The 25,410-nt window shown below is 40.4% G+C and overlaps 6 protein-coding genes across 14 annotated transcripts in view; 3 read left to right on the forward strand and 3 right to left on the reverse strand.

Annotated features, from left to right (window-relative positions):
• The window catches only part of LOC124186494 (photoreceptor-specific nuclear receptor-like), a 28,639-nt gene extending 26,681 nt beyond the window's left edge, over positions 1-1,958 (reverse strand). The window contains exons 1-2 of the mRNA XM_046578253.1: positions 1,580-1,958; positions 1,366-1,509 (exon numbers count right to left, since the gene is read on the reverse strand). The gene's annotated coding sequence lies outside the window, so the exon portion shown is untranslated. The remainder of the gene's footprint in view (positions 1-1,365; positions 1,510-1,579) is intronic.
• A 1,947-nt stretch (positions 1,959-3,905) lies between these two features.
• LOC124187136 (alkaline ceramidase) lies at positions 3,906-7,874 on the forward strand. Its single transcript, XM_046579399.1, has 4 exons — positions 3,906-4,433; positions 4,810-4,966; positions 5,065-5,302; positions 5,924-7,874. The coding sequence occupies exons 1-4, from the start codon at positions 4,341-4,343 to the stop codon at positions 6,243-6,245; spliced, it is 810 nt and encodes a 269-aa protein (XP_046435355.1). The 5' UTR covers positions 3,906-4,340; the 3' UTR covers positions 6,246-7,874.
• LOC124187138 (6-pyruvoyl tetrahydrobiopterin synthase) lies at positions 5,329-11,802 on the reverse strand. 5 transcript variants are annotated; one of them, XM_046579407.1, is made up of 4 exons: positions 8,444-8,581; positions 8,283-8,362; positions 8,132-8,175; positions 5,329-5,608 (listed from the first exon to the last, which is right to left on the reverse strand). In XM_046579407.1, exons 1-4 carry the CDS (start codon positions 8,509-8,511, stop codon positions 5,573-5,575), a joined length of 228 nt encoding a protein of 75 aa, XP_046435363.1. In that variant the 5' UTR covers positions 8,512-8,581; the 3' UTR covers positions 5,329-5,572. The 5 variants fall into 5 exon arrangements, with proteins under 5 accessions (XP_046435363.1, XP_046435361.1, XP_046435359.1 ...); XM_046579405.1 differs by lacking the exon at positions 5,329-5,608 and adding an exon at positions 11,721-11,802 and having other exon boundaries at positions 6,926-8,175; positions 8,444-8,514; XM_046579403.1 differs by lacking the exon at positions 5,329-5,608 and adding an exon at positions 8,676-8,817 and having other exon boundaries at positions 6,926-8,175; positions 8,444-8,514.
• Positions 9,009-14,524, forward strand: LOC124187134 (electron transfer flavoprotein subunit alpha, mitochondrial). 2 transcript variants are annotated; one of them, XM_046579397.1, is made up of 5 exons: positions 9,009-9,148; positions 9,408-9,740; positions 9,829-10,281; positions 10,435-12,075; positions 13,768-14,524. In XM_046579397.1, exons 1-4 carry the CDS (start codon positions 9,107-9,109, stop codon positions 10,609-10,611), a joined length of 1,005 nt encoding a protein of 334 aa, XP_046435353.1. In that variant the 5' UTR covers positions 9,009-9,106; the 3' UTR covers positions 10,612-12,075; positions 13,768-14,524. The 2 variants fall into 2 exon arrangements, with proteins under 2 accessions (XP_046435353.1, XP_046435354.1); XM_046579398.1 differs by lacking the exon at positions 10,435-12,075.
• A 1,712-nt stretch (positions 14,525-16,236) lies between these two features.
• LOC124187137 lies at positions 16,237-19,359 on the forward strand. 2 transcript variants are annotated; one of them, XM_046579400.1, is made up of 2 exons: positions 16,237-16,481; positions 17,802-19,359. In XM_046579400.1, the coding sequence occupies exon 2, from the start codon at positions 17,802-17,804 to the stop codon at positions 18,480-18,482; it is 681 nt and encodes a 226-aa protein (XP_046435356.1). In that variant the 5' UTR covers positions 16,237-16,481; the 3' UTR covers positions 18,483-19,359. The 2 variants fall into 2 exon arrangements, with proteins under 2 accessions (XP_046435356.1, XP_046435357.1); XM_046579401.1 differs by lacking the exon at positions 16,237-16,481 and adding an exon at positions 16,699-16,717.
• Positions 19,360-19,361: 2 nt separating this feature from the next.
• LOC124187133 lies at positions 19,362-23,757 on the reverse strand. Of its 3 annotated transcripts, XM_046579394.1 has the most exons (6): positions 23,647-23,757; positions 22,651-22,827; positions 22,248-22,376; positions 20,603-22,105; positions 19,926-20,533; positions 19,362-19,810 (listed from the first exon to the last, which is right to left on the reverse strand). In XM_046579394.1, the coding sequence occupies exons 4-6, from the start codon at positions 21,276-21,278 to the stop codon at positions 19,466-19,468; spliced, it is 1,629 nt and encodes a 542-aa protein (XP_046435350.1). In that variant the 5' UTR covers positions 21,279-22,105; positions 22,248-22,376; positions 22,651-22,827; positions 23,647-23,757; the 3' UTR covers positions 19,362-19,465. The 3 variants fall into 3 exon arrangements, with proteins under 3 accessions (XP_046435350.1, XP_046435349.1, XP_046435351.1); XM_046579393.1 differs by having other exon boundaries at positions 19,926-22,105; XM_046579395.1 differs by having other exon boundaries at positions 19,715-19,810; positions 19,922-22,105.
• Positions 23,758-25,410: the final 1,653 nt, after the last annotated feature.

Consider the following 25,410-nt stretch of genomic DNA (forward strand, 5'->3'; position numbering starts at 1 on the left):
TTTAATATTTTAGTGTACAAGTTTGTTTAAAAATCCAACACGACCCAGGAGGGTATTTAATATTTTAGTGTAGAGGTTTGTTTAAAAATCCAACACGACCCAGGAGGGTATTTAATATTTTAGTGTAGAGGTTTGTTTAAAAAATCCAACATGACCCAGGAGGGTATTTAATATTTTAGTGTAGAGGTTTGTTTAAAAAATCCAACATGACCCAGGAGGGTATTTAATATTTTAGTGTAAAAGTTTTCTCAAAAAATCCAACACGACCCAGGAGGGTATTTAATATTTTAGTGTACAAGTTTGTTTAAAAATCCAACATGACCCAGGAGGGTATTTAATATTTTAGTGTAGAGGTTTGTTTAAAAAATCCAACATGACCCAGGAGGGTGATTAATATTTTAGTGCAAAAGTTTTCTCAAAAAATCCAACACGACCCAGGAGGGTATTTAATATTTTAGTGTACAAGTTTGTTTAAAAATCCAACATGACCCAGGAGGGTATTTAATATTTTAGTGTAGAGGTTTGTTTAAAAAATCCAACATGACCCAGGAGGGTATTTAATATTTTAGTGTAAAAGTTTTCTCAAAAAATCCAACACGACCCAGGAGGAAGGGTATTTAATATTTTAGTGTACAGGTTTGCTTAAAAAATCCAACACGACGCAGGAAGGCATTTGATATTTTAGTGTCGTAATTATTCTTAATAATTTCGCTGACAACTCAAGAGAGTATTCGATATTCTTGTCCAAATTTTTGCTTCAGGAAGTCGCCGGCTATCCAGGAGGATATCTAATATTTTTTTGTTAGTGCAGTGTTATTTTCCTCTATAAATTTACCGACAACCCGGAATGGTGTTCAAAGTTTCGGTGTATTATTTACTTTGTAAAATTTCGCAGTCAAGTCTTTTTTTGTTTCTTGTTCTTCTAAAGACGTCAAGAACCCAGGTGGTCATTCAATACATTCCAGTCCAGTGCAGTGATTTTTTTTTGTATTCAAATTTACCAACAATCCAGGGTACTGCCATAATTTTATGAATAATTGAATACGTTATTTGTGGCATTCCAATTTTATTCTCAAACAGGTGATACCTGGTAGTATCATACCTATGTACGAGATATCGATCGGATCAAGTCCCCACTCCGTGTTCTTGTACGTACTCTTCTACTTATACCTTGTGCTCACAGTTCCCGTAAGATTTTCTACACAAAATTCAATAAATACGTATCTCGTGAACTTTCTGTGATTACATGGAGTAATTAAATCCCTGCGGATGTTTGTGAATATGAGAGTTAGAAATATGATTATGAATTATGGCGGTACCCAAACCAAAATGTGGAGTGTAATATCATGACGAGTGTAGACTCACCTTTGCTGCTGGCGTCTTCCCGAGGGACCGCGCGTTGGATATTGTCATGGTTTCTGTAACAAGCGCAGCAGTGCGACTGAATCGTCTGAACCAAGGTCGCGGTGTTTTCCTGACCGTCCTGCTGTAAACGACGTTGGTGAGGTGCTGTAAAGTCAACAAGCAAAAGAAGAAGAGGGCCGGTGAGCTTCGCATGCTATTAATTTCCTCGGTTTACCTGCCAGAACTCCCTTTAAGCATAATTAGCAGCGCTGGCAGAAAAAGCCGTTGTAATGTATCCATTTCTCCCTTCTTTCTCTATCGCAGGTAGCGTGGCGGTAACAATGATTCTGCACATTATTGTACTCCTACCAGTTTGCTAAATATGATTTTGGGGTCCACTCAATCAGCCATAATATCGTATTTCGACAGTCGTATTTGCTGCCTTAATAAAATTTTTTGCTCTTCTGTTGACCCAAATAAAATTCAGTAATATTTTTTTTTTTTAATAGAATTATTCCATGTATGAAATACAGTAAAATCAAGTATTAGGATGTGAATAATCCGTTCCTTCCCTACAGGTTGAAATCGGTAAGTTTGAACCACGGTGTGAGTGATCTACGATGCCTGCCTGTATTTGAATGACGGTCGCTCTTCTAAATAATCAGGTGCCACGTAGGTGAATACCGAACAGAGGTGGGGGTAGGCAGGGTTTCGCGTAGGTATATAAGAAGCGGGTCGTATGCTCGAGTGTACTGTAGTGTGTGTTGTGCATGTTTATCATAAGTTGTATGTAATCACACTCGCGCCGCTGGCTGGGGATCAAGACGTGGGGTAGGCAGGCGGGGACGCGATACTTTTATTCCACAGCGTCAAATGGTTATAAAGTTGGCACTATTTATACCACAGATTTGGATAGTAACTTCATATCTTCATCATAGTCGGCAGAGCCAAACAAACTTGTAACGGAATTGCAATCCCTGCACCGTTAAAAGTTCCTTACGTATAAATAAAATCGCATCCCACTTGAGACAGTGGTAATTAAGCAGCAAGAGCCAACCTTTGAACCATTTGAATGAGCGAAATGCTTCTCGCCCGCCTCTGTGCTACGTGGGGTACGGAGGGGTGGCGGATGCTAAGCTTGAAGACGTCGCGTCGAAGAGGACCGCCGGCCGCCATGCTACCGATTCTTCCGCTTTCTCTCTTCTTTTCTCTTTCATTAGTTCATTTACTTTACTCAACTAAAAATTTATTAATATTTCCTGATTTTCTCCAACACTGTGCTTTTAATGTATATCATTGTCTTCTTTTCAGCTTTGTGTGTTTATTACACATTCACTTCGTTTTCATATATAAGTGGATGATGTATGTTTTTGTATTTTTCAAATTCTCATTCGTCGCTGAAGATATTGAGTTGGCAAAATATTATAATTTCATGTTTTTGTTTCTGCACCGAGACTTCTTTCTTTCGATTATATTTTCTACGCATCAGACATCACATTTTTATCATCTCAAAATTCTAATCCATACAGTAGGTACCTCCAACCTAACGTTGAATTTCTTTGACGCGTTATCCAGTAAGAAGCTTGGTAAATTAACCGTATAATATGTGAAAAATAAGTTTTTTTTGCTATGATGGTACTACGATGTAGATGCAAGGTTGATTAAATAAAAGTCCACGATGTCGAATTAAAAAGTGGAAATAAACAAAGAACTTCCAATTTTACTGACACCGGATTACACGAGATTCTTCATACGCGCGCATTATATTTAGCCATTAATAAGGCGAAGGTGTCATCTGCTAACCCGATCGCGATGCTTTCCCCCGTTCTCATCTTAAATTGCAGATATCAATTCTTCACAATACCCAAAGTTCTGGAAGGTGAAAATAATGACGATATGATGTTTTAAACTCAAGAGCAAAACAAAATAGTGAACGTATGAACGAACGTATAACCCAGTGTTCTATCACGTGATTCTCCTATTTTACGTACATACGTATCTACCTGCAGTATTACAGTATACATACCATTCAAACGTTTTGAATAAAATCAAATGCTGGAAGTGACTAGAAGAGCCACATTTAATCAGCAAAGTAGTAACGATACATTTGTATAATTTGATTATCGTAACGCTTCGATCACCTTATGGGACAGCAATTATTGTTGGTTTGTCGGTAACGGTAGAAAATTACTGTACCGAGGCCCCCCGTGCACCGTTCTCCGTCTGGTTGTACCAGCTTCGAACGGCCCCATTTAGCTACCTGTCTTTCTTCATATTCTACTTTTCCTTCATGACGGTTTTTGGCAATCTTCGGTCAACGCCTGCTTGAAGGTACATCTATCGTGAATACCGCGTGATAGTTCCGTAACATGGCCGTAGGAATCATATCAGGGCCCCCCGGCCCCGCCACAGCTGTTGATTAGATCGCAACGAACCTAGTGGCGACTAGTGAACACAAAAATTGCTTCAATAAGCGACATACCCCCTCCAATGGAGTTTCCCGACCTGTATATAAGACCGTGGATGCATCCATGGATGATCCATGGCCGAAGCTTGCGACACGGATAGGCGTGCGTCGGCTTTGCGAATGAGCCAAGAACCACAGCGCAGTCGGTACAGCACAACAAACGTAACGCTCCGCTAGTTCCCTCTGGTCAGTGAGTTGCGTCGTTAAGCCGCGATAAAGAAGAGGAAGTTAAAAATCAAAACAAAAGAACGTGCGCAGTTAGTAGCAGTGGAACGTCCAAGTCAAGTTTAAGTGCCCCGACACAAAAACGCTTTTGTAACTGATTTTGATTATAGTAAAAGTCTTTAAAATCCGATCTATCGATTGCCTGTCATTTCTTTGGCGGTCATTTGCAACTGGATTTAGTCGACATACAGTGCAACATTTACTCGTATCAGTTCTACGTCGTCACTCGCCGATATCCTGCACGAATTGATTTTGTTACTGTCGAACTTTTGTCCGTATTATTTCCGAAGAAAGACTAAACACTATGTGGAGACCCTTTGAGCCTGGAAGCTCACCGGTAGACTGGTGTGAAGGGAACTACAGCATATCTCCGAGTATCGCTGAATTTATGAATACAGTATGTAAATGTACACCATGTGCTTACACACGCCCGACATGGGAATCCTAAAATGCCACACTCCTTTGTTCGCATAGTTGAGAGTATTCCAAGAGTTTTTGATATAGTAATTGTTAATTCATTCGTTAAGAGTAAGAATAGTAGTTGACGTCAAACCCTCTATTCCACGCACCATTAATTATAAAATTATTTTACCATAGTTGAGAATAGCGTCGAAGTCTCGGCAATATACAATGGACAATGAAATATCTCCTTTTTTCTCTAATTGTGATACAACCTGTAGTATCGGCCTTGTTGACTCAGATACTCCAACTCCTTTGTTCCGCATGATGGAACTTGATTAACTCATTACTCATTAGTAATAATGATTTTGCAGTTTAGCAATGTGGTGTTTCTACTGCTGCCTCCGGTTCTGATGCATCTCTTTAGAGATTACGGGAGATTCGTCAATCCTGGAATTCATATCATCTGGTTTCTCTTGATGATCGTCGGCGCCAGTAGTGCATATTTTCACGCAACATTATCTCTCATAGGTACAGTTAACACAGAATATTTTAAGAAATGCATTATACGAGACGCTGCGTCGGGGTTGAGGGTCTCTTAAATTCTCACCTTCGTATATTTCTTTTAGGGCAACTGTTGGACGAACTTGCAATATTATGGGTATACATGGCTGGATTCTGCATGTTTTTTCCAAGGAGATATTTTCCTAACGTATTCAAAAATAATAGAAAGAAATTCTCAATATTTGCAATATTGTCGACGGTAATCGCCACAGGTTTGGCCGTTGTACATCCGTTTGTAAATGCATTCGCACTAATGACTCTCTGCATTCCTGCATTTGGGTTTATGGTCATTGAATTGAAGAGGTGAATTCTCAATTTATATCCTATTATCATATTACACCTTTCTCATATCGTCAACCTAATCACATTAATATATTTTCAAATAGCATATCATTAAGAAACTGTTGGGAAACTTTGCTCGTCGACACATTTTAATAACAATAGTTGATTTATGTCAGTAGTTTTTTTATGTCATCCCTCTGAGTCAGATTCAGTTGAGACAGAAGCAATGGTTGCGAGAAATTGAATCAACTGTTCCGGAGGCTTCGCATTATTTCGTCTCTGATAGTTGAATTAGGACTGGACAAAGATGCAAATCGTGGGCGAAATCTATGACAGATTTACAAATTTACATTCTTTAGTTCATGATGAATGTAAAAAACCTCTCCATTATTATGTCTTATTCGCGTTGGCTTATACTGTAAGGTTTTGGTAAAGCAGGGCTGTCTTAATTATTCGAGAGGGCTTTGTATAAATTACTCGACCTAATTGTGTTAACGTTCATTGATTGTGAGTGGCTCTCGTTGGCAAATTCCCCTGGTGAAACTCATCTCCAGCATTATTCAACGATCATTTCTAAATAGGGATTATCATGCATCTTTCTTAGTGTGGTAAGGATATGTAACTAAGGGTATATTTTTTCAGGACGAAATCTGTTAGAGTTTATCGTCTCGGTGTTCGATGTGGTGCTATTTGGATTTTGGCAGTAACCTGTTGGCTCAACGATCGATTGTTCTGTGATACTTGGCTGAACTTGAATTTTCCTTATCTTCATGCGCTCTGGCATTTGTTTATTTTTATTGCAAGTTACACAGCCGCTGTATTGTTTGCTTACTTTTCTGTGACGGAAGAGAAACCTCATCAATCTCCGATATTAAAATATTGGCCCAGGAATGATTTTGAATTGGGAATACCTTATGTCACTATAAGAAGTTACATCAAGGTAGACAGTAATACCAATATATAATGCAATCAATCGACGATATATTATTTAAAACTTGCTTTCTATTACTCTAGTAGACCGATACTATCAGTATTCAATTTTCTTGTTAAAATTTATTTTATAAGAAATTCAGTAACAGCTAGAGTTGTTTAATCGTCGTCATTTGAAATATGTTAATTCAGTCCATAAGTTTCACTTGGTTAAAGTATGCAAAGATGCTACATGTTTGACACGGTTATGTTATTAAAATATCCTCACGAGTTTCATCATTGTAGTTTGTCGAATATCAAATATCTTTTCAATTATTCATCAATTGAGTGAATCCTGATGTTTATTCACGAATAGCAGTTATTCGGTAAAGTTAAATGTAAATTCGTTTACGTGATATGATGACAAAATTTAGTAGCATATAGTAGTTACCATAAAATATGTGCTGGCTTGAAAATTAACCAATATTTTGAAACGTGAATTTTTATACCGATCGTTTTTAATATGAAACAAATTTCGATTCATCAACAGATAGAGACTGAGATTACTTAAAATAATAATAATAATAATAATAATAATAATAATAACAACAACAATTTTAATAATACTACTTTCTAATAATAATAATAATAATAATAATAATAATAATAATAATGATGATGATGATAAGATAAACTTAATATGAATTTATAAACTCATATTTTTCTAGATGAGTGTAATGCAAGGTGCAGTTACTTTATCAATTTGAAATGAGCTTTTAGAAATGTAATAATCAGCGAAATTGCTGTCGGAAATTTTTTATACCTGCGACTGATTGTTGAGGATTACAAAGATTTTATGTGCGCAATTGTATTTTACACGCATTTATAGGTAAATAGACTCGAAAACAGCATTTTATGAGCATTCGAGCATGTGATAGAAGTATATACCAAAAATATACAACATATGTAAAGCTATATGATAATACAGTATAATTGTTACATGTAGCATACTTATATGACGTATAACACTAATCGTAAGTGCGAACAATTGGAATACGAAATAGATGTAATGCTAAATTCGGAATGTAATAGTACGTATACTATTTTTCCTATTAAGTTGCGCAGAGTCCGACCAGTACAATTATTTTGAATAATTGAAACGTATAGAACGGCGGCGTCGGGGTGCTGGGCGGGCCAAAACAAAAAAACAAATTATAGAACTATTATAAATTTATTAAATTAAGAAAAATCTGATTTATTTATTATTTTAAATTATTATTAATATTTATCGTAACGTGACAATTTACAAAACGAAACGGTATATTTTAACGAACTTCAAAGTATCGCTCGCACGCGTTAACGCTAAGAGAGTGCCGCAGAGATGGCGCGCGCGTATATACCTTGGAATCGCTCGTATACTCTTATACATTCCCGCACGCTCAGCTACATCCCCGTTCGCTCAGTTGCATTCCCGCACGTTTTTGTCAACGTGTGGGAAAGTGGTACTTTGCGAACGCAAATGCATGCGCAAAATCGAACTTTGCGCAAGATAATAGGAAAAATTTCTTAATATCATTGATTAAGTAATAACGTACTTAAATTGTTGATCTGTGATTACTGTAATGTTCTCGAAAATATATTATTTCATATGCACATAGGCATATGCGCCCCTTTATAAAACGAACTCTTATCGGTTGGCTCCAATAATTATTCGCCTCTATAAATTACAATATTTTTATCAGTTTCATATATTTTTACCTCATACAATAAATCAGGTTTGGGCATTTCTTTCTTCAATTCATCGAAGACAAAAATAGCTACATTCTCTGTTGTTGAAACAACGTGCTTGAAATACGGCACATCTTTATCCAAATTTTTATGATCTAATTTATCCATCAACACATTTTTCATATAAATTTTCAAATCGGAAATATTCATTACCATTCCAGTTTTTTCATCCACAGGACCTCGCACTGTGACCTCCACTGAAAAAAGAAAAAAAACATGAGTTGTGGATCGAAATTTTTTAATTACGCATTGAACAACTACAGTAATAATTATAGTACTTCAAGCAGATGCGTATGTTTTTTACCGGTGTAATTGTGTCCGTGCCCCCAAAAATTGTTACACTTTCCGTAAACTGCTGCGTTCTGCTCGTCGGTCAAGTGTGGGCTTAAAAAATTTCCACGTTATTAATTAGTCGCATGCGTGCTTAATTATTGCGTCATCATTCATTTTTATATTATCGAATACCTATGAAGGCGATGGCAAGCAGATATTGTTTCTTTCCTGGTCAAATACACAACCGGCACTTGCGTCATGTCCTATTTATTTTAGATCGATATTATTACTTATTATCGCACGTGACAACACGTTAAAGATGCTGAAGATTTGTAAGGAAAGTTCAAGGTGGCCTATGGCTGATTGAAAAAATGATCTGCGTATGTACAGTAGGTACATATGCTTATACACGTATACGATTTACTTTTTATTATTTCGCTGGCATTCCCGACGTCGCAATATCCTGCAGTTGATTGATCTTGCTAAATCTGATTTCACAGTAATTACAACAGCGTTCGAATATTACATTAATATAGGCTAGAATTGGGTAACTAAGTAGATACAGCTGGCGATTCACAGCTAGTTTTATTCACCGACTCTTTGCCGCCATGATGGAAAAAGTAGAGCTAGAGACCTCTGGCCGAAGCCCGTCGGTAAGCCGTAAGAATATCGTCATCCCGTACGTATGTACCATATATCGGTCTATGTACATACATAAACCAAACTTTGGACTTGCGTATCAACTTTGCCACCGTGCTCCACTTCTTGCAACGCACAACAGTCGAGTGAGAAGTATTGCAAACTGAGGCATATTTGGCAAACCTTATTTTCGTCAACCGTTGGAATAATTTCAAAATGTTTGTCAACTGTTCCCGTACGATCAGACACAAAACTCAGGTGAGCCAAACTTCAATGAAAATTGATAATTGATCAGTGCACAATTTCAAGTAGGTTGTATTAAATTTTTAGCTTCCCCTATCTTTACTACAATACTTATATAACAATTTTCTATTATGTTAATTTGATTGCTCATCACGAGATTGATGTAATAAGCGAACCGTATCTCTTTACTCAATTACCTGATATGTTAAAATAATGTTTGGTTGTTTGAGAATCTAGGAGTTGGCCAACTTTTATGTGAATTATCATCTTTCAGCTGAACAGTTTTTTGCAAAGATATCAATCGACTTTGGTAATTGCTGAGCATAATAACGAGGCTCTGTCGACGATAACCCAAAATGCATTAACCGCAGCCAGGCAAATCGGTGGGGATATCACTGTCTTGGTTGCTGGCACAAAGTGCGGGCCAGTAGCGGAGGCTGTATCCAAAGCTAACGGCGTAGCTAAGGTTTTGATTGCCGAGAACGACGCCTTCAAGGGATTCGTCCCTGAAGCCATAACACCGCTGATATTAGCTACCCAAAAACAGTTCAACTTCAGCCACATTCTCGCAGGTGCTACGGCATTTGGAAAGGCTTTGCTGCCAAGAGTGGGTAGACAAATAGTGAATAATTGCAGATACGAACAATATCCAGTCAGGGTGTTCGATAACTGAAGTTTGACTGTATAAATTTTAGGTAGCCGCCAAACTAGATGTTTCCCCGGTGAGTGATATAATCGGTGTTAAATCGCCAGACACATTTGTGAGAACAATATATGCGGGCAATGCTATACAAACTGTGAAAGCTAAGGACAGCGTCAAAGTTGTTTCTATTCGAGGGACTTCTTTCGAGGCAGCGCCTCTAGAAGGAGGGAGCGCCAAGCTAGAGCCAGCACCAGCGGGTGATTATAAGTCTAATTCGGTCGAGTTTGTAAAGCAAGAACTGACAAAGTCCGACAGACCAGCGCTCGCTTCTGCCAAAATTGTCATCTCTGGTGGGCGTGGGTTAAAATCCGGAGAAAACTTCCAGCTTCTGTACACGCTTGCCGATAAAATGAACGCAGCCGTTGGTGCTTCTCGTGCCGCAGTTGATGCTGGATTTGTACCGAATGACTTGCAAGTTGGACAGACTGGGAAAATTGTAGCGCCGGTGAGCTTACACAGATGTTCTGTTGAGATAATATTCCAATTTGAAAAAATTATACTCCATCCCAGATTGCTGAGCGATAGATAATGTTTGATTTAGTATGAAATCGATAAGACTTGGGAGGCGTCAAATCTATGAAAACGGTTTTACTTGCAGGACCTCTATGTCGCCGTGGGTATCTCCGGAGCGATTCAGCATCTTGCGGGAATGAAAGATTCAAAAACAATCGTAGCGATAAATAAAGATCCGGAAGCTCCGATTTTCCAAGTCGCTGATTACGGCTTGGTAGCAGATTTGTTCAAAGTGGTACCAGAGCTTACCGAGAAGGTGTAAATTACGCAGATACTAACGGCGTTGTTTCAAAAAAGGAAATCAAAATATCTTCCATAGGATTCGGTCATTAAACAAAGTTATCTAAGTCTTGTATATTTCAAAAAGCTACCAAGTTTCCGTGTGAGTACTATTTTGACAAGCGCTGTCTCTTATAGTAATTCCTATAATATTATTACATATCGTATCAAATAATATTTACACATTGATATGATTATCCCATGTTTTCTCGTGAGAAACGATGACTGGTAATTCGAGAAATAGTTGTGAGAACTCGAGCTCCTTTTGCAAATGCGTATCTTAACAAAATGGAAGATTACTTTATCATATAATAATGTAAATCATTCTTATACATACTTTTCGCTACAAAGTTGTGATTGAATGCGTTTATATAGTATGTCCAAATGTACAAAGATTATTCTCAACTTTTATACTTGAAGCTAAGAATTTGTTAAATGCTGTAAAATAACTGACGAAAAAAATCTAGGTATATTATTTTAATAAATCTTTATCCGTCATGCAATTTCTATGGCATTGTTAGAAACTACGTAGAACTTTTACGAACGTAGAATTTCATCAGTGACAGGCAATGACCGGTTTGATATTTATTTCCATAAGCTTGGACACTTAGAACCACACGGTATATGCAAGCACAACGAAAAGAATAGACGTCGAGGAGATGGTAGGTAAGAGATAGAAGTCGGTAGGCAGAGGAAAGCAAAACAACGCGGGAGAAAAATTCTGCATGCGGATTGCGAAGGTCGTCTTTGTTAAAGTACGTTGCACTTATGCCGCATCATTGTCGTAGTTCCCCGTATATCGTATATGCACAGGCATACGTGTATTCCGCTCAAGCGCGTGCGCAAGGGGAGGGAGAATAAAATGTAACACGAAATTGCGAAAAGAGCTTGCAATATGTTCGCAAGTTATCATTTTCTACCCAGTAGTCGAATCAAATGAAACTTGATCAACAAACGCGATCGGAACAATGTGCGTATTTACAAATTGGCAAGTCAAACCTCTAAAGCTCTCAGTTTGCAATACTACAAATTTTTCAACCTCTGTTACTACTCTTTAAAACTCTGTAGTAATAAATAAATGAACAAGCAAACCGTCCGGAGAGAAGTTGGAGAAGGTTAAACACGAGGCAGAAATCTCTTGTCAATGCCGTCCAGTTTGCAGATTTGCCAATGCTCTCACGCATTTCAATGCACATATATGTACCACACGCGCACTGTCTTGCGCTTTGTACGTGTTGCGCACAATGACGAACAAATTTAAGGTGGTGACTCGTGGATAACGTTAGGTAGTCGTGTTTAAATGAAAGGGAAAGCGCAGTTTGTGAATCGAGTCTCAGAACGAAGTTGAAGCCCGGTGCTCCTGCAACTGGCACCTGCGCAGTTCTACGACGCAGGTCGCAGTTCTAGTCCCGGGTGATTGAAAGTCGGCTGACTTATTCGATTTATGGTAGGTACACGTGGTTTATCCGTTTCGCCTATTTCTATTTCTATTCTTCCTCTCAGTCTTCACTCATCTCCACCTTCGACCTAACGTCCTCACCCCATTGTCAAAAGTTCATATCCGCATGCGTGGTTAAAAATATTGCGATTAATTATAAAAAAAAAACATTTTAGTGTGAACTATGATTCTACGTGTAGGTAGACGAAAATTTTTGGTCAAGTCATAGAAACAGATTTGCTTCTTGGTTAGGTGTGTGCTTTGACCCGCTCTCGAGTGTCGAAGTTTTGAATAATCGCAGCTTTTCTTCAGTCATCCTTGAATGCAACTAATGTTTGTTTTAGAACGCTTTACTGCAATCTGGGTAATTCAGCCGGGGAAATTTTCTAAATCTTCGCTTTTGTTTCACTCGCCGCTGCGTAGATCGCTTGTGCCAAACAGGTTTTTATTCCCCAAGGTCGTGCGGCTTCCTATCTTCCTCGCGTGTTTTTCACTGTATTGTTATTTTTGCCGAGTTGATGGCGCGGATGTATCTCGTTCCGATTACATCAGTTTAAATGTTGACGAAACGCTGGACCTAATACTGATTCAGGTTCGGAGGTCATCCGTAATCATTTTTTAAACACAAAAGTCTCTCGCAACTTTGTGCTCATCTCACAAATTCATACCACAGCCGTCACTTCAGTCGTGAAAAAGTTTAGCAGTTTCGGATAACCTGCACGATTGTAATTCATCGCTATTGAAAGTAAGTCAGTGAAGTTGGTGGCCTTGTACTCTCAACGTGATGTAATTTCAAAGTGTGTCAGTTTGACTCGGCGTTGATGCTGCAGTTTGAAATTGAGTTTGAAATCGTCCCTCGCCTCGTGTCATTATTCGATAACCGTAAATTCCGATTCGCTTTGTTCGTATATACGTACATAACTCTCTTGACTGTCTCCCGACAATGCATGCGGTCAAGTTAACGAGATTGCGGCAAAGAAAGTGAAATTTTTCCAACGTTTGCGCAATCGACCCGTAATAGGTCTATTATTTAACTTGGGATTGTTGTAAAGTTGATCAAATACAGTGCTCTACCTGTTTGTCAGCTTACTCATCTCTCCGTCGTACAGGTATCCCGTCGAAAATAACAGCATTACTCTATACTTGCGAGAGGCCCAAACAATTCGAGCCAGTTCATGTCAAGCGTAACAGGTGCAATAACATCTACTTTGCATTGTCGAGTGTGTGTCTTACCCCGGTAAAATTGACGTCACGTTATTAATTGCAACACAAGTTGTGAAATTTACATAACGCGGAAGCTGGAATATCTTTCATTTAGCTTGTGATTCTTGCCAGAAATTATTTGAAACACCGAAGCGACTTCCATTACGTCTTTTATACTCTTCTATTCGTTCTCGTACATTGCATATGCCGTAAAAAAGTGAAAACAACTCCGAATATTGTAGGTACCTGTGTGTGTCTGTGGTATTTCAAGTGAGTTGTTCTTCCGATGCTTCATAATTTTAGGAAATTTGTAAGGTATGACGAACCAGCTGCACCTCCCATTATTTCCACTCACATTTTAGTCAAGTTTCATATTCTCGTGTAGGTAGACGAGAAAAATGCGATAGCTCACTTGAAAATTACGACAACAATTTAAAGTAATTATTATGTTGTTACTGCAGATTCAAAATGATTAAAATTTGTTGTAAATTGTTTCAGAATTGATTAAAATTGGATAGGAGAATATTTCAGTGGACAATGAACCGGAGGAACTTGTATAAACGGTAAAATACATAGAAACGGCTGTGAAAATTTAGACGTCGTCGCCCAGTTGAACGGAGACGTCAGAGCATCATATCGCATTTAATGACACCGAGCAACAGGGGCGGGGGGAGGGGAGGGAGTCCTTTAAACGTCAACGGTGAAGATTAGTGGTAGGAATTAAGAGTGGTAGGATAAATAAGGATCAAAATAAGCAGCGAAACAGTACATATCTACGACAATCAAAATGCTCGAGCCAGTGATAGGAATATCTCCAATTTGGTGGCTACTAGCTTACGCTAGCGTCTTGTTATTACTATCACCTTTGGTTTTACTTGTAGTATTGTTTTTGCCAAATTTACCGATTCTTGTGCTGAGAAGAATGTGTTACATACCCGTGGAGCCGATATAACCATTTCACTGAAGCTATAAGCGATCCCGAATGGAAACAAGCCTTCAGTGTAGGTATCCACCGGATTCCTAGATACACATACTGAGTTTTTCAATAGATTGACGAAATCTGCAGTAAACTCTGCTCTCTGCTGTCCCTGGACGTTGAAGAAAGTGGCGTTAACTCGATCTGCATTCAAGATAGAATCGTACGCGATAATCCATGTAATACAAGATAGGTTTGATATTACTGCACTTAATATTAAACGTTTGTACAGAGATTATGTAAATATTCGTGTAAGATATTGCTAACTCCAGTTAAAGATAAAAAAAAACGAAGAAAATATATTTGTGTAAAATAAATCATTTACTGAAGATCAAACGAGCAACAATACTACCTGTTTCATCTTTGGAAGGGGTCGATCTTTTTTTGAGTATATCTCAGGAAACGATTACGAGTGATTCACGACGACCTCGGAAGTGATTTAAAACGGGTTTGTAAATGCATTTTTTTCGGATCTTTCGAGTATGCGTCATATCCTGGTATGCACGATGCATGACATATATCAATATATCTGTACCCATAAATTGTATACCTCTGTATGCGGATTTTCAATATCGATTCTCGCTTTGTCACTTCGCATTTACGGTCAATTCTTTCAACGCGTTATAACCGGCCGAACCGGATCGCCAAGAGTCGTAAAATTATTTTTCACGTATCATCGCGTGGCCGTAACTCGGGGACAGTGAACCACGCTCGCATATACCACAGGCCGTGATGGCCAAGCTAACCTCATCGTCCGCTACCGAATGGAATATCAACTAGCCTGATATTATTAGAGCAGAATTTTAAGAGCCATTTAGAGATTCAGAATCTCCGAATCGGTATTTGCGAAATTTTTCGAATGTTTCGATTTCGTATGCACGAAGCAAGCCGTCGGAAATATATTAATAATATGATGATTGATAACAGGCGAGAATAGGTAATTTACGGGACCACTGCTATGTAGTTTTAGCCTTCAGCCGTATTAAAATTCAATTATTCAAGGTGACCGCTGTCTCTTCCGTGTTCTACTATTAAAGATTCGGTTGTAAACAGATGCATGCTACTGGTTGAAAAGTGAATTCCGATCGCCGTAAACCGGACACCGTCTCATTTCCGACACCGTATTTGCAGTCGCTGACTTCGTCTAGCTTTAATTCTATCTTATTCACAATAACTACGGATAATTGTCTACTTGCATTTTCTTTATGTCGAATTAAACTGAGACTGGATTTTCAGCTTTCTTGTGCCTTGATCGTGTACGATTCCTTTTGCATGATCGATAGTATAATTAATATCAGATGATAGTTGAATAAATATTTGTCAAAGATTATTTGGTCGTATATTACACGATGTTGGAGGAATATCGTTACAACCTTTGTCGTGCATAATTTTCTCAAATCTTACATCCTCCATTCGCAACGATTACGTTCCTCTATTTTCCCCGGCGGTGTAACGAATTGAAGGAGCAGAAGCCGCAGCTTCTTCATACCCCTGCAGAAGGAATGTTTTCTCAACGCCTAGAGTACCCGTGATGCCCGCATACCGGGTGATGACCATTCGAACGATACGCAGCCTCGAGTCGATCTTCCAACAGCAGATCAAGTCTCGAGATGTATCGAAGGTGTACCGGCCGTTTTACGGTTCCAAATCTGCCTCCTCGCACTTCGGGAAGAAACTGCTTGCCTCTTGATGAGAAACTCCGCCAATAATAGACGCGTGAAAGGCTTCGAATTATCGAATTTTTAGATCTCCGTCGATAAGTTCGAGCGTCGACGAAACAACGAACTGGATTTTCCCACTACGTAACTATTTTCTCTACGAGTCGATGTTGCTCGCGATATGAGATCTATATAAGATTGTGGATGTACGAGGCGAAGACTGATGTAAGATGAGGAGGAATCGGAGTACAGAGAGCGAGGCGAACAAAGTCGCATGGATATTTTGTACGTATTCCGAAGGTACTTTCGCCGGGTTCGCGGACAAGGTGCCCATACGTATGCATACGAATACATATGTATAAGTATATATGTTGGCCGAGCGTATGTATAGTAGTGGGAGATCGGTGGGACTTGAATCGCGGGTTTCTTGAGGCATATATATGGTAGGGAGCCATGCAGTTCTCTTGCTACTCGGCGCGTTCTCAGCCTCTTGGATCTCCGCCGGAGCGTTGTGATATCCGATCAATTTAACCAACTTTGCACTACCGGATCGTCAGCCTGAATAAAAAAGTGAGAAGGTGAGTCAGTTTGTGATTCAAATATCTGCCACTCGAGCTTGGGACGCTCGTCTGCCGACCATTCCTTTACGCGTGTCGACGAAAGTAGGAAATCTGTAATGACAGAAGAAGGGAAATACCATTTTACTGCTGTTCCTGCGTATTGTTGTGCGGTGCTTTGAAAGTTAAATCGATTTTCCCGCGTTGTTCTCTCCCCCCCTCACCACCCCTGCAGGGTTGAAACGAAAGTGAAGCCGGTAAAATTTTTCATTTTCGCCGTCAAAGTGGCCCTTTGCAGATGCCAATTGTTTATTTTCCGTAGTTTTATTAAAAATCAAAAGCCCCCGATTTCTCTCAAACACGAGCGCGTAACTCTGAAACTCTACCAACATACCGGTGCATGACTACCATGCGAAATGCTTCCAAGTCCGTGACTGAATTTTTCTCGACAAGAATACAAGGAGAGAGAGAGAGAGAGAGAGAGAGAGAGAGAGAGAGAGAGAGAGAGAGAGAGAGAGAGAGAGAGAGAGAGAACTTGCCACATAGTTACACAGCTGCAGGCTGTATTAAAATTCAATGCACGTACAAAGGTGATACGAAAATTACAACCGTTTGCAACTAACGGTTCGCTTCAGCGATTAAGAGATACCTGTATTATTTAACGATGATTTATATTCACGCTAGGACTTATTTCTTTCGCAAAATTAAATCTATTCTACGGGTGTGGGTTTATGTGGGTGTTGCCACGAACCATTAACTTTGGATCTAGCTGTAGTTATGAAAAGCTGTATCATTCGGGATAAGATCTACATTCACCTGACATTGAGGTCCATTAATGATACGTGTAAACCAGTTTGAATTTTTCCAATCAATCGCATTGTCCAACTAGACAGCGGTATAATATCCTTGCTCCGGCAATGACAATTTTTTATTCACATTTTTTCATAAACTTTTTTCATCTCTCTTACACAAGGTCCTATCAGCTTCCCGTATCTTTGCTGTTCCGTTTTTATGCCTTTTCGCGCGTTGAAGGAGTTTCTTGTGCACCTCGTTAATGACCCAGCTAAACTATTACAAGTGTAAATTTTTTTCTCACCTAATTGGTAGATCATTTTCACGCGGTGTTTGCAACCTCTCAAAGTCATGGCATATACACAACTCCTGTCCTCCGCGCTCGTGAAAGCTAGATCCAGCCGAGCAGATTAGAGCGGTATATAGTTTATCGATTGTTCGTTTAGTTTTCGAGGAGAAGTCAGAACGGTTAAACGAACCCTTGCTGTACAATGGAGATAAAAACTTGCCGTGTGAATAAATCCGGAATCTGTCGATTCTGTCCTCTAGATGAAACTACTACTCACCTTACTGGGCGCAACGACAATCCTGGCCGATCCGGAACCTGGACTCCTCCGTGTCCCCAGGGTGTACAACGCCTTGGTGACGAGCAATCAAAATCTCTCGCCGTCGAGGGCGTTCCCAGTGATTCAGCCCGTCGTTCACACGACCGCCGTCGGCTACGTGCCGCCGTTCTACTACACTCAGTTTGCCCCACAATATCCGGGTCCGGAAGCGGGCCGGCTGCCCCAAGAATTACTTCCGGCGAACGGAGCTGGACCCGACGAGGGTACACCGTCGAAGGCCGCGGCCGGGGCCGAAACGAGGACCGGTAGTTCCGGGACGGAGCGGAACTTGGGATCAGCCGAAGACGAGACCCGGAAAAGGAAAGCGGGCGCCGAGCACTCGCTCAGATTCTATCCGAATTATCATTCGCTCTACTACGACCCGTACTTTTATTCCTACAACAGTTTCAACGCCCGCGTCGCTCCGAGTCCGTACATTTTCGACTATCAGCCACCAGCGTTGGCCCCCGCACTTTCCCCCCAGGGAGCCTACCGGGGGCAGCAGCTGCTCAGCCCCCGGTTACCGGTAGCCGGCCCTGAAGCCCTTGGGAAAAATGGAGCCGAGGAAAAGATTCCCGACGTACCACCGCCGCCGGTGCCAACCTCATCCTCGAACAAGTCGTAATGTCGAAAAGCGGGGGCGTATTATAAGTGAATTCTAAGAATAAACTGCGATATACGTACATTAGGGTGGTCCTTATTTGGGGGTCGGAAAAATTTTCATAGGGACGCCTCTCAAATCTGTTCCAAATCATTCATAAACAAATCTGTGTAAAGTTCCAAGCCTCTGCGTCAATTGGAAAACGTGCCTCTAAGCTCCGAAAATTTTTAATGTAAAATACATGTAGTTTTTATAACCAGCTATTTCGATTCGTATGATTTTGCATAATAAATTAAGGCACTGATTTGAAACTTGGCATTGCTGTTGCTTATAATGAATATGTATATAAATTCTTATAATTATAGGAACAAGCTGTGAAAATATCAAATTTTTATAATTTTTGTTCCCTTACGTATAAGCCTAATAAAAGTGATGCTATTAAGCTTCTATATAAAAAGAAGTTCATTAAAAAATTATGATAAAATATTGAAATTTTCAAGGTTTGTTTCTATCATCACAAGAAACAACTCTGTCCTTCATTTATACCGAAGTCATACAAAACGAAATAACTTGTTGTAAAAACTACATGTATTTTACATTTAAAACTTTCAAAGCTTAGAGGTACGTGTTCCAGTTCACGTAGAGGCTTGAAAATTTACACAGATTTTTTTTAATGATTTACAGATTTGCGGGACGTCCCAAAGAAAATTCTTCCGAACCCCAAATAAGGGCCACCCCAATATGCACGTTTACATTACATATATTACTTTTCAATGGAAAGGTACGAGTGTGCCCCTAGTGCACATCGTTAGGTCAGGAACTAAGGAGCCTGGATACGTAGATTATTACTAACGTATATATTACAACCTTGTGACTGTCTTTATATAAATGAATAGACGTAGGTCAGTGTGTTTTAATTTTTTTGAATCTTCTGCAAAATGTATACAACACCAAGCTTTTCTCGTTCGCCTCATTGGTATCATCATTATTACTTTCATTTTCTATTTTCACTGATAACTGGTGCTCTCGTGAAATTTCTCACTGCTTACGCCCCAGACTTTCATAATGTACGAAAACCCTTCGCCATGAAATCCTCTGACACGTAATTTAGCAAAATTATGAGCCGGACCGCCGGAATGTAGGCTGACTATTCCCCTCGTTTGATTATAACGCAGGGCTTCGACACAGGTTATGTACACGGGGCCTTCTGTGTCCATTCCGAATACAGCGTCAACTGCGGAAGGTCCTCTGTTTCTCAAGAATATGTTATGCTGATAAAATAGAATTCCCTCGCATTCTCCCCATCTGTAGTCGTGCGGGCATTCCTCGCACCATTCCGACTCCCTGGCGCCCTGAGAATCAGAAAAATCATCCATTTCATTTTCTTACCGATTCGATTTCACTTCAAGCTCAGGTCGCGTGCGTAACGGCCATAGGTAAAAACATGATAATACAATCGATACCCACGCCGATTTCTGCTGTTCCAGACATCGTAGAATCCGTCATATTACGATTTTTCATGTCCTGGTCAACGTTGGCTGGAACATCGTCTATCCTCTTGATGGAACTCACGGCACCGTTGATCGCGACAATTTCGTGGGTAGAATTTCTGTACACCATCGTGTCAGTCTTGACGTTTTCTATACTCTTTGTCACGTGCACCTCCGGGGAAGTCTCTACCTTGACCATGGAACCCTGGGAGGCCAAAGCCTGACTCGAATTGTCCGACTGACCATTGGCTGAAATAACAACGGTGTTAGGTCGAGTGAATGTCTTGTCTGTCGCCGGTGTTTCCCATTGAAAAATACTCTCCAGCTCTTCGGAGGTCGACTCGTTTCCCCTCGACGAAGCTGTGAGATGAGCTCCGAGGTCGACGATCAGAGTTTCATTGTCGCGTTTTTGCTTCAGAGAATTTCTCTCCGATACCACAAGATCGATATCATTATTTTCCAAAAGGCGAGGTGTCGCGACTGTTGGTGACGAATCTTCGTCGAAATATAGATTGAAGTCACTTGAATTCTTCAGAGTTCCCTCTTCGATTGGATCGGTGAAAGATCCCTTGCTCTCCGGAGTCGCTGTTTGGGTGTCGTTGAAATTTATATCAGGAATAGTCGAGTGATATCGATTGGCCAAATTCACCTTACCTCTCAGGTCAGCACCGTTATTCGGAACCGGGAAAACTGTCGAAGCAAGGTCGGGAGAATACGTGACTACAATCGGGGGACGGGGCGTATCCTCGGCCCGACCGCGATCTTGAGTGAAGTCATTTCTTTCCGTATGAACTTGCACCTTCGCCTCCTTGGCTCTTTTCGCCTCGGCTATCAACTTTTCCGCCCTCTCGCGTCTCTTCGTAATCTCATTTTTTTGCAAGTTGAACTTGTCCATGATCGCCTTCCTCTGGGCGTAGTAGCTACTCATGTAATCTTTCGACGTCGAAACGTTCCGGGTAACCATTTCCTTGCCCTCTCTCCGGAATCTCGCGATTAAGGGATGATTTGGCTTCTCCGGCGTGGACCTCGTCTCTTCGGGTCTCATTGTCAGCATGAAAGCACGTCTAAAGTCGCAACCCACCGCCTCAGTCCCGGTGTTTCTTGAATACTTCCTCTCTTTTAGAGCATTATCGCAAATCCGATTGGGCTCGTTCACGGTTGTACTTACAGATTTTGCGAAAAAATCGTCAGCCCTTTTATCGCCCTCCGTCACGACACTTCTCGAAGATACGCCGGAGAGAGTTGAAGCGAAAATGATTATTAGAAAAAAGTATAGTCCGCGATAGTCTGGCGTGCGGAATTTCACGCCTTCTGGATCTTCCGACAACATTCCGAAATAATCGTTGATCTTGAACGTGTCAAACCGCACCGCCTGTCGAACACTGTGCTTCTAAAACGACACTCTCTTGAAAACGAATGCGAGAACTTTATACGGCATGCGGCACTCCGATAGATGGAATTAACTGAGACGATATCGCTATCTGTCGTGCTACCAACCGACCTTTGAACCGCATCGAAACTATAATATATTCAATGTTAGGTCTACGACACTTGATTGACGCGAGCTGTGTTCTTTTCTTCTGAGTTGTCTTAGCGTTCCCGATAAGGGCAGAAGGTTTCACGGTCAAATTAATATTACAACCGACTGCGAACGCAGCTCGAGCATTTTTGGATCACTTATGACCCCAGCTTCTTTATTATACCTCTTCAAATGAAAGATTTTGTCTCATTCTGCCAAAGACACGTCTCATTAAAAACCCGTACCGTCGGCTTGGAATGTACATCACTGAACAAAAGATAGTGTCAGGTTAAGCGTTTTTGCTGCCGATATTTATTGTTTTATTCAAAGCTTGGGTATGACTATGAATGTACATACACAATATATGATAAGAAAATTTGAGGTGAAGTTTTTCACTCGGCTTCTATGATAACGGAGTCATTTTCATCAGAGACCTCCACGCTACTCGCCGCGCTGGCTGCTTCGCCGAGAGGATCGTATCCCGGTTCAACTTTTTCGTCCAACTTCTCTATACCACCGCCGTCATTGTTTTCGTCATCGTCGTTGTCGTCGTAATCTACAGGTTTAATCGGCGGCCGAGGTGTTCCTGGTTTTGGAACATATTCCGGGACTGATGGTTTCGACCCAGCCGGATACAGCTAAACACGTAAAGTGAAGTAACGTTAGTATCACGATTGATTTCATTTATTTACTAATCTTTCACCCCTCTTATCATTCCTTTCAACTAGCGAATAAAACCGGCATGCAACAAAAATCGTTCGATGCTGTGTGAAATCTTACCGGGGAGTAGGGAAATCGGAAATCGTAGACTGGCGTTCCATAATAATTATAAATTGTTGGAACATGTGCTATAGTAGGTCTACCATTTGCAAATACGGCCATTGGTACAGTCCTGACGGCTGTGTTAATCTGAAAATAACAAACCAACGCGGGGATGTTTGCGTGTGTTTTTTCAGTAAATTAATATATGGTTAATGTCGACGGTTGATCGAATAAATGCACGACACCAACCGGGATCACCCTATTGCTTTCCAACTGTTTGTGTTCCGTGATATTTCTTTCGAAATGTTCCAACCCCAAACGGGAGATTAATGGCGATTAACGAATCCGTTATCGAGTAACGTGATGGAGATCGCGAAGTTGTGTCAAGTATTTCGACACTTCAGTGGTTTGAATTCGTTACCTGAGGGACGTTATAAAGAAAGTATTGTTGAGAAGGGTTGGCGTCCAGCGTAGTCACATCCAGACGTTGGGTAGGAAACTCTGTACGATGCGCCGAGATCAAATTCGGATAATGCAGAGGGCCTGCGGGAACCAGGGCTGTCGCGGATGATCCGATAAGTGTCAGTAAGATAATCACCTGCTCGAGGATACGAAAATATTACCATACATTTTCCTTCATCTTAAATAACATGTTATACATTTTCAAAAATTCATTTCATCCACCTATTATTTCGGAGAATGATCTGACGTTATACGAGTGTATGTTCGTTTGTTTCTATTTGCAAGCCTCTGAATATTCTACTGCTACGGGACAATTTAATCTGGATGCTCTCGGTTGTCTGCGCATAATAATCCATTATTCATTATTCATTGTCTCTCTACACTGATCGTTGTGAGTAATGGTGGACAAAATAACGTGACTCAACTGACCGTATAACGACATATACCTGCAGCGCATTTATGATCACGTTTGAAGACCCCACCTTCTCGAAAACAAATATAAAAATTAAACAATGCAAGATGAAAATTCACCAGCCAAGACCGTTGTCAAAAGTCTAACGTTAAAATGTAACGGCATTTTGCTTTGCGATTCGTAGGCTGCATCAACGTATCGCCAATTTTGATAGGTAATCAGGTAGCATTGTTAACGACGTGGGTAGGTGCGCCTAGAAATTCTTAGCTGATATAAATTCAGCGCACTACGCAGCACTAAAATTGACAGCTTGAAGAATTGGGTAACGAAAATTGAACGGACATAATAACATGTACACGCATACTGAAGAATTGGTCTTACAGATCTGTCTGATTATAATAGGAAAAACTCTGTCGCCAATTCGAGGGGTCACTTGAAACCACATTCTGATCAAAGTTGCGCGATTAGTCGGTTATGCTACCCCGATTATCAACAGAAAGAAATTACCTAATCGTGAGTGTAAGAGCTGAAAAGTTGACTCACCTTCATAGCGACGGCTTTCGTCTAAAGGACCGGTAACTATATCAGACTAACTCGAAATTAAGAATGCGGGAGGGCTTATATATTGTTGGTGGGTCCGCCATCCCCCACTTTTCTGCTCATCACGGGAGGCTGCTTTGTATTCCGGGTGACACTCTGTTCAAACTAACTTTTTCGTAGCACCAAAAATAGTAGACAAGAAGTGTAAACAACCGTGCGAGTTTTCTATCTATCGTAAGGCGCCCTCAACGGAGATTGGTAAGAGACCACGTTCACCTTCGACACTCTGTATGCATGTACTTACCCCTTGATTTGACACATTTTTCTCACACACTTTGTCAGACAGTTCAATCGTTATTTTCTCTTCTAGTCATCTTCCAATGCTACGATCAACGCCGATAATTTGTTTCCAAGTTACCCTGAACCCAGCATGGTTCTAAAATACTACACTAAAAAATTTTGCGTATACGCTCATTACTCATCCGAACCGGTTTGCAGTGGAGAAAGATCATATTTTGATTAGAGTATCTTGAGCATTGGGTGCGGCACTCATCCTGGTTCGCCGTGATTCGGTGCTTGAATGGAATTTGCATTTGCTTCATAATAATATTTATTGTGATTTATTGACACGGTATTTATCGTGCACATTTTTTCCCCCTATTTAGTCGCCCATTACCAGCGGCTTTGTGGGAGCGGACTACTTTTTTTTTTTGACGCTATTTAAGCTATTGCAGTGAAGAACGCATCGTATGGTTATCCTATCGACATTTCATACGGATAAAAATAGAACTGCATTTATGTACATGAAAAGTAATTATAAACGTAATAACGAGGGTCGCATATGCTCAAGTGTTGATGATTTTTCTACAACGATAACCGTACTTTTGGCAATATCCGGCAGTACGTCTTTCCGCTGTTCGGCAATAGCAATAATCATCATTCTACTTTGGCACATAGACCGGGGCGCGTGTTGGGTTGCATGCCGCAGGCTGATTAAACATTTCAGAAGGGAACTCGCGCGTAAGTGCAGCTTAACGAACCTCCGGTCGAATTGGAACACTGGAATCGGAACTGCCGCCCTGACGGGACGTTAATCGACGTATCAAGATTGGTGAATTTCGTCGGAAATCGGGAACTTGTCGAACGAAATATCTGTGCGCGTATAATATTATTGTTAAAGTGGAAGATCGTAGTTGGCAATATTTATGTTACCCGTTACTGTATTTTTTTTCTGACTCGGTTCTATCAAAAATAGAATGCAATATGATAAAATAAAATTCTAATAATTTATTAATCATTTGTTGTACTTGAACACGTGAAACGCACTGTGAACTCGCGTGTTTCATAATTTTCAACACTTGTACCGATTGTAAAGTACAGCAGAGACGGGTCAGTGAAAATGCCGAGGTCAAGGGACGCGCGTCCTACTTCCTATCACCAAAAGCCTCCTATTACGCGAATGAAGCAAAAGCTTTGTAGACGAATCGAGATGCTGGAAGCGGAAGAGATCAAATACAGGATTGATAACGAACGAGAAATAATAAACATTAGCAGATACCTCGGAGGTGGCTGGTAGGTACGACTTGCAGAAATCTACTTCCAACATTACGTACAGGTGACAAGTCACCTAGCTTTGTTTCATTTCGGCTGTCGAAGGATAAACTATTCCAACCTAAATTTCTCCATTCAGAGTTAATCCGATCACTCGTAACGACCATGGTTGTCAATGTAATGCGTCGAACATGTGATGATAACTCGAAGTATACT

This window comes from Neodiprion fabricii, chromosome 7 (genome assembly GCF_021155785.1).
Source record: "Neodiprion fabricii isolate iyNeoFabr1 chromosome 7, iyNeoFabr1.1, whole genome shotgun sequence".
NCBI lineage: Eukaryota > Metazoa > Arthropoda > Insecta > Hymenoptera > Diprionidae > Neodiprion > Neodiprion fabricii.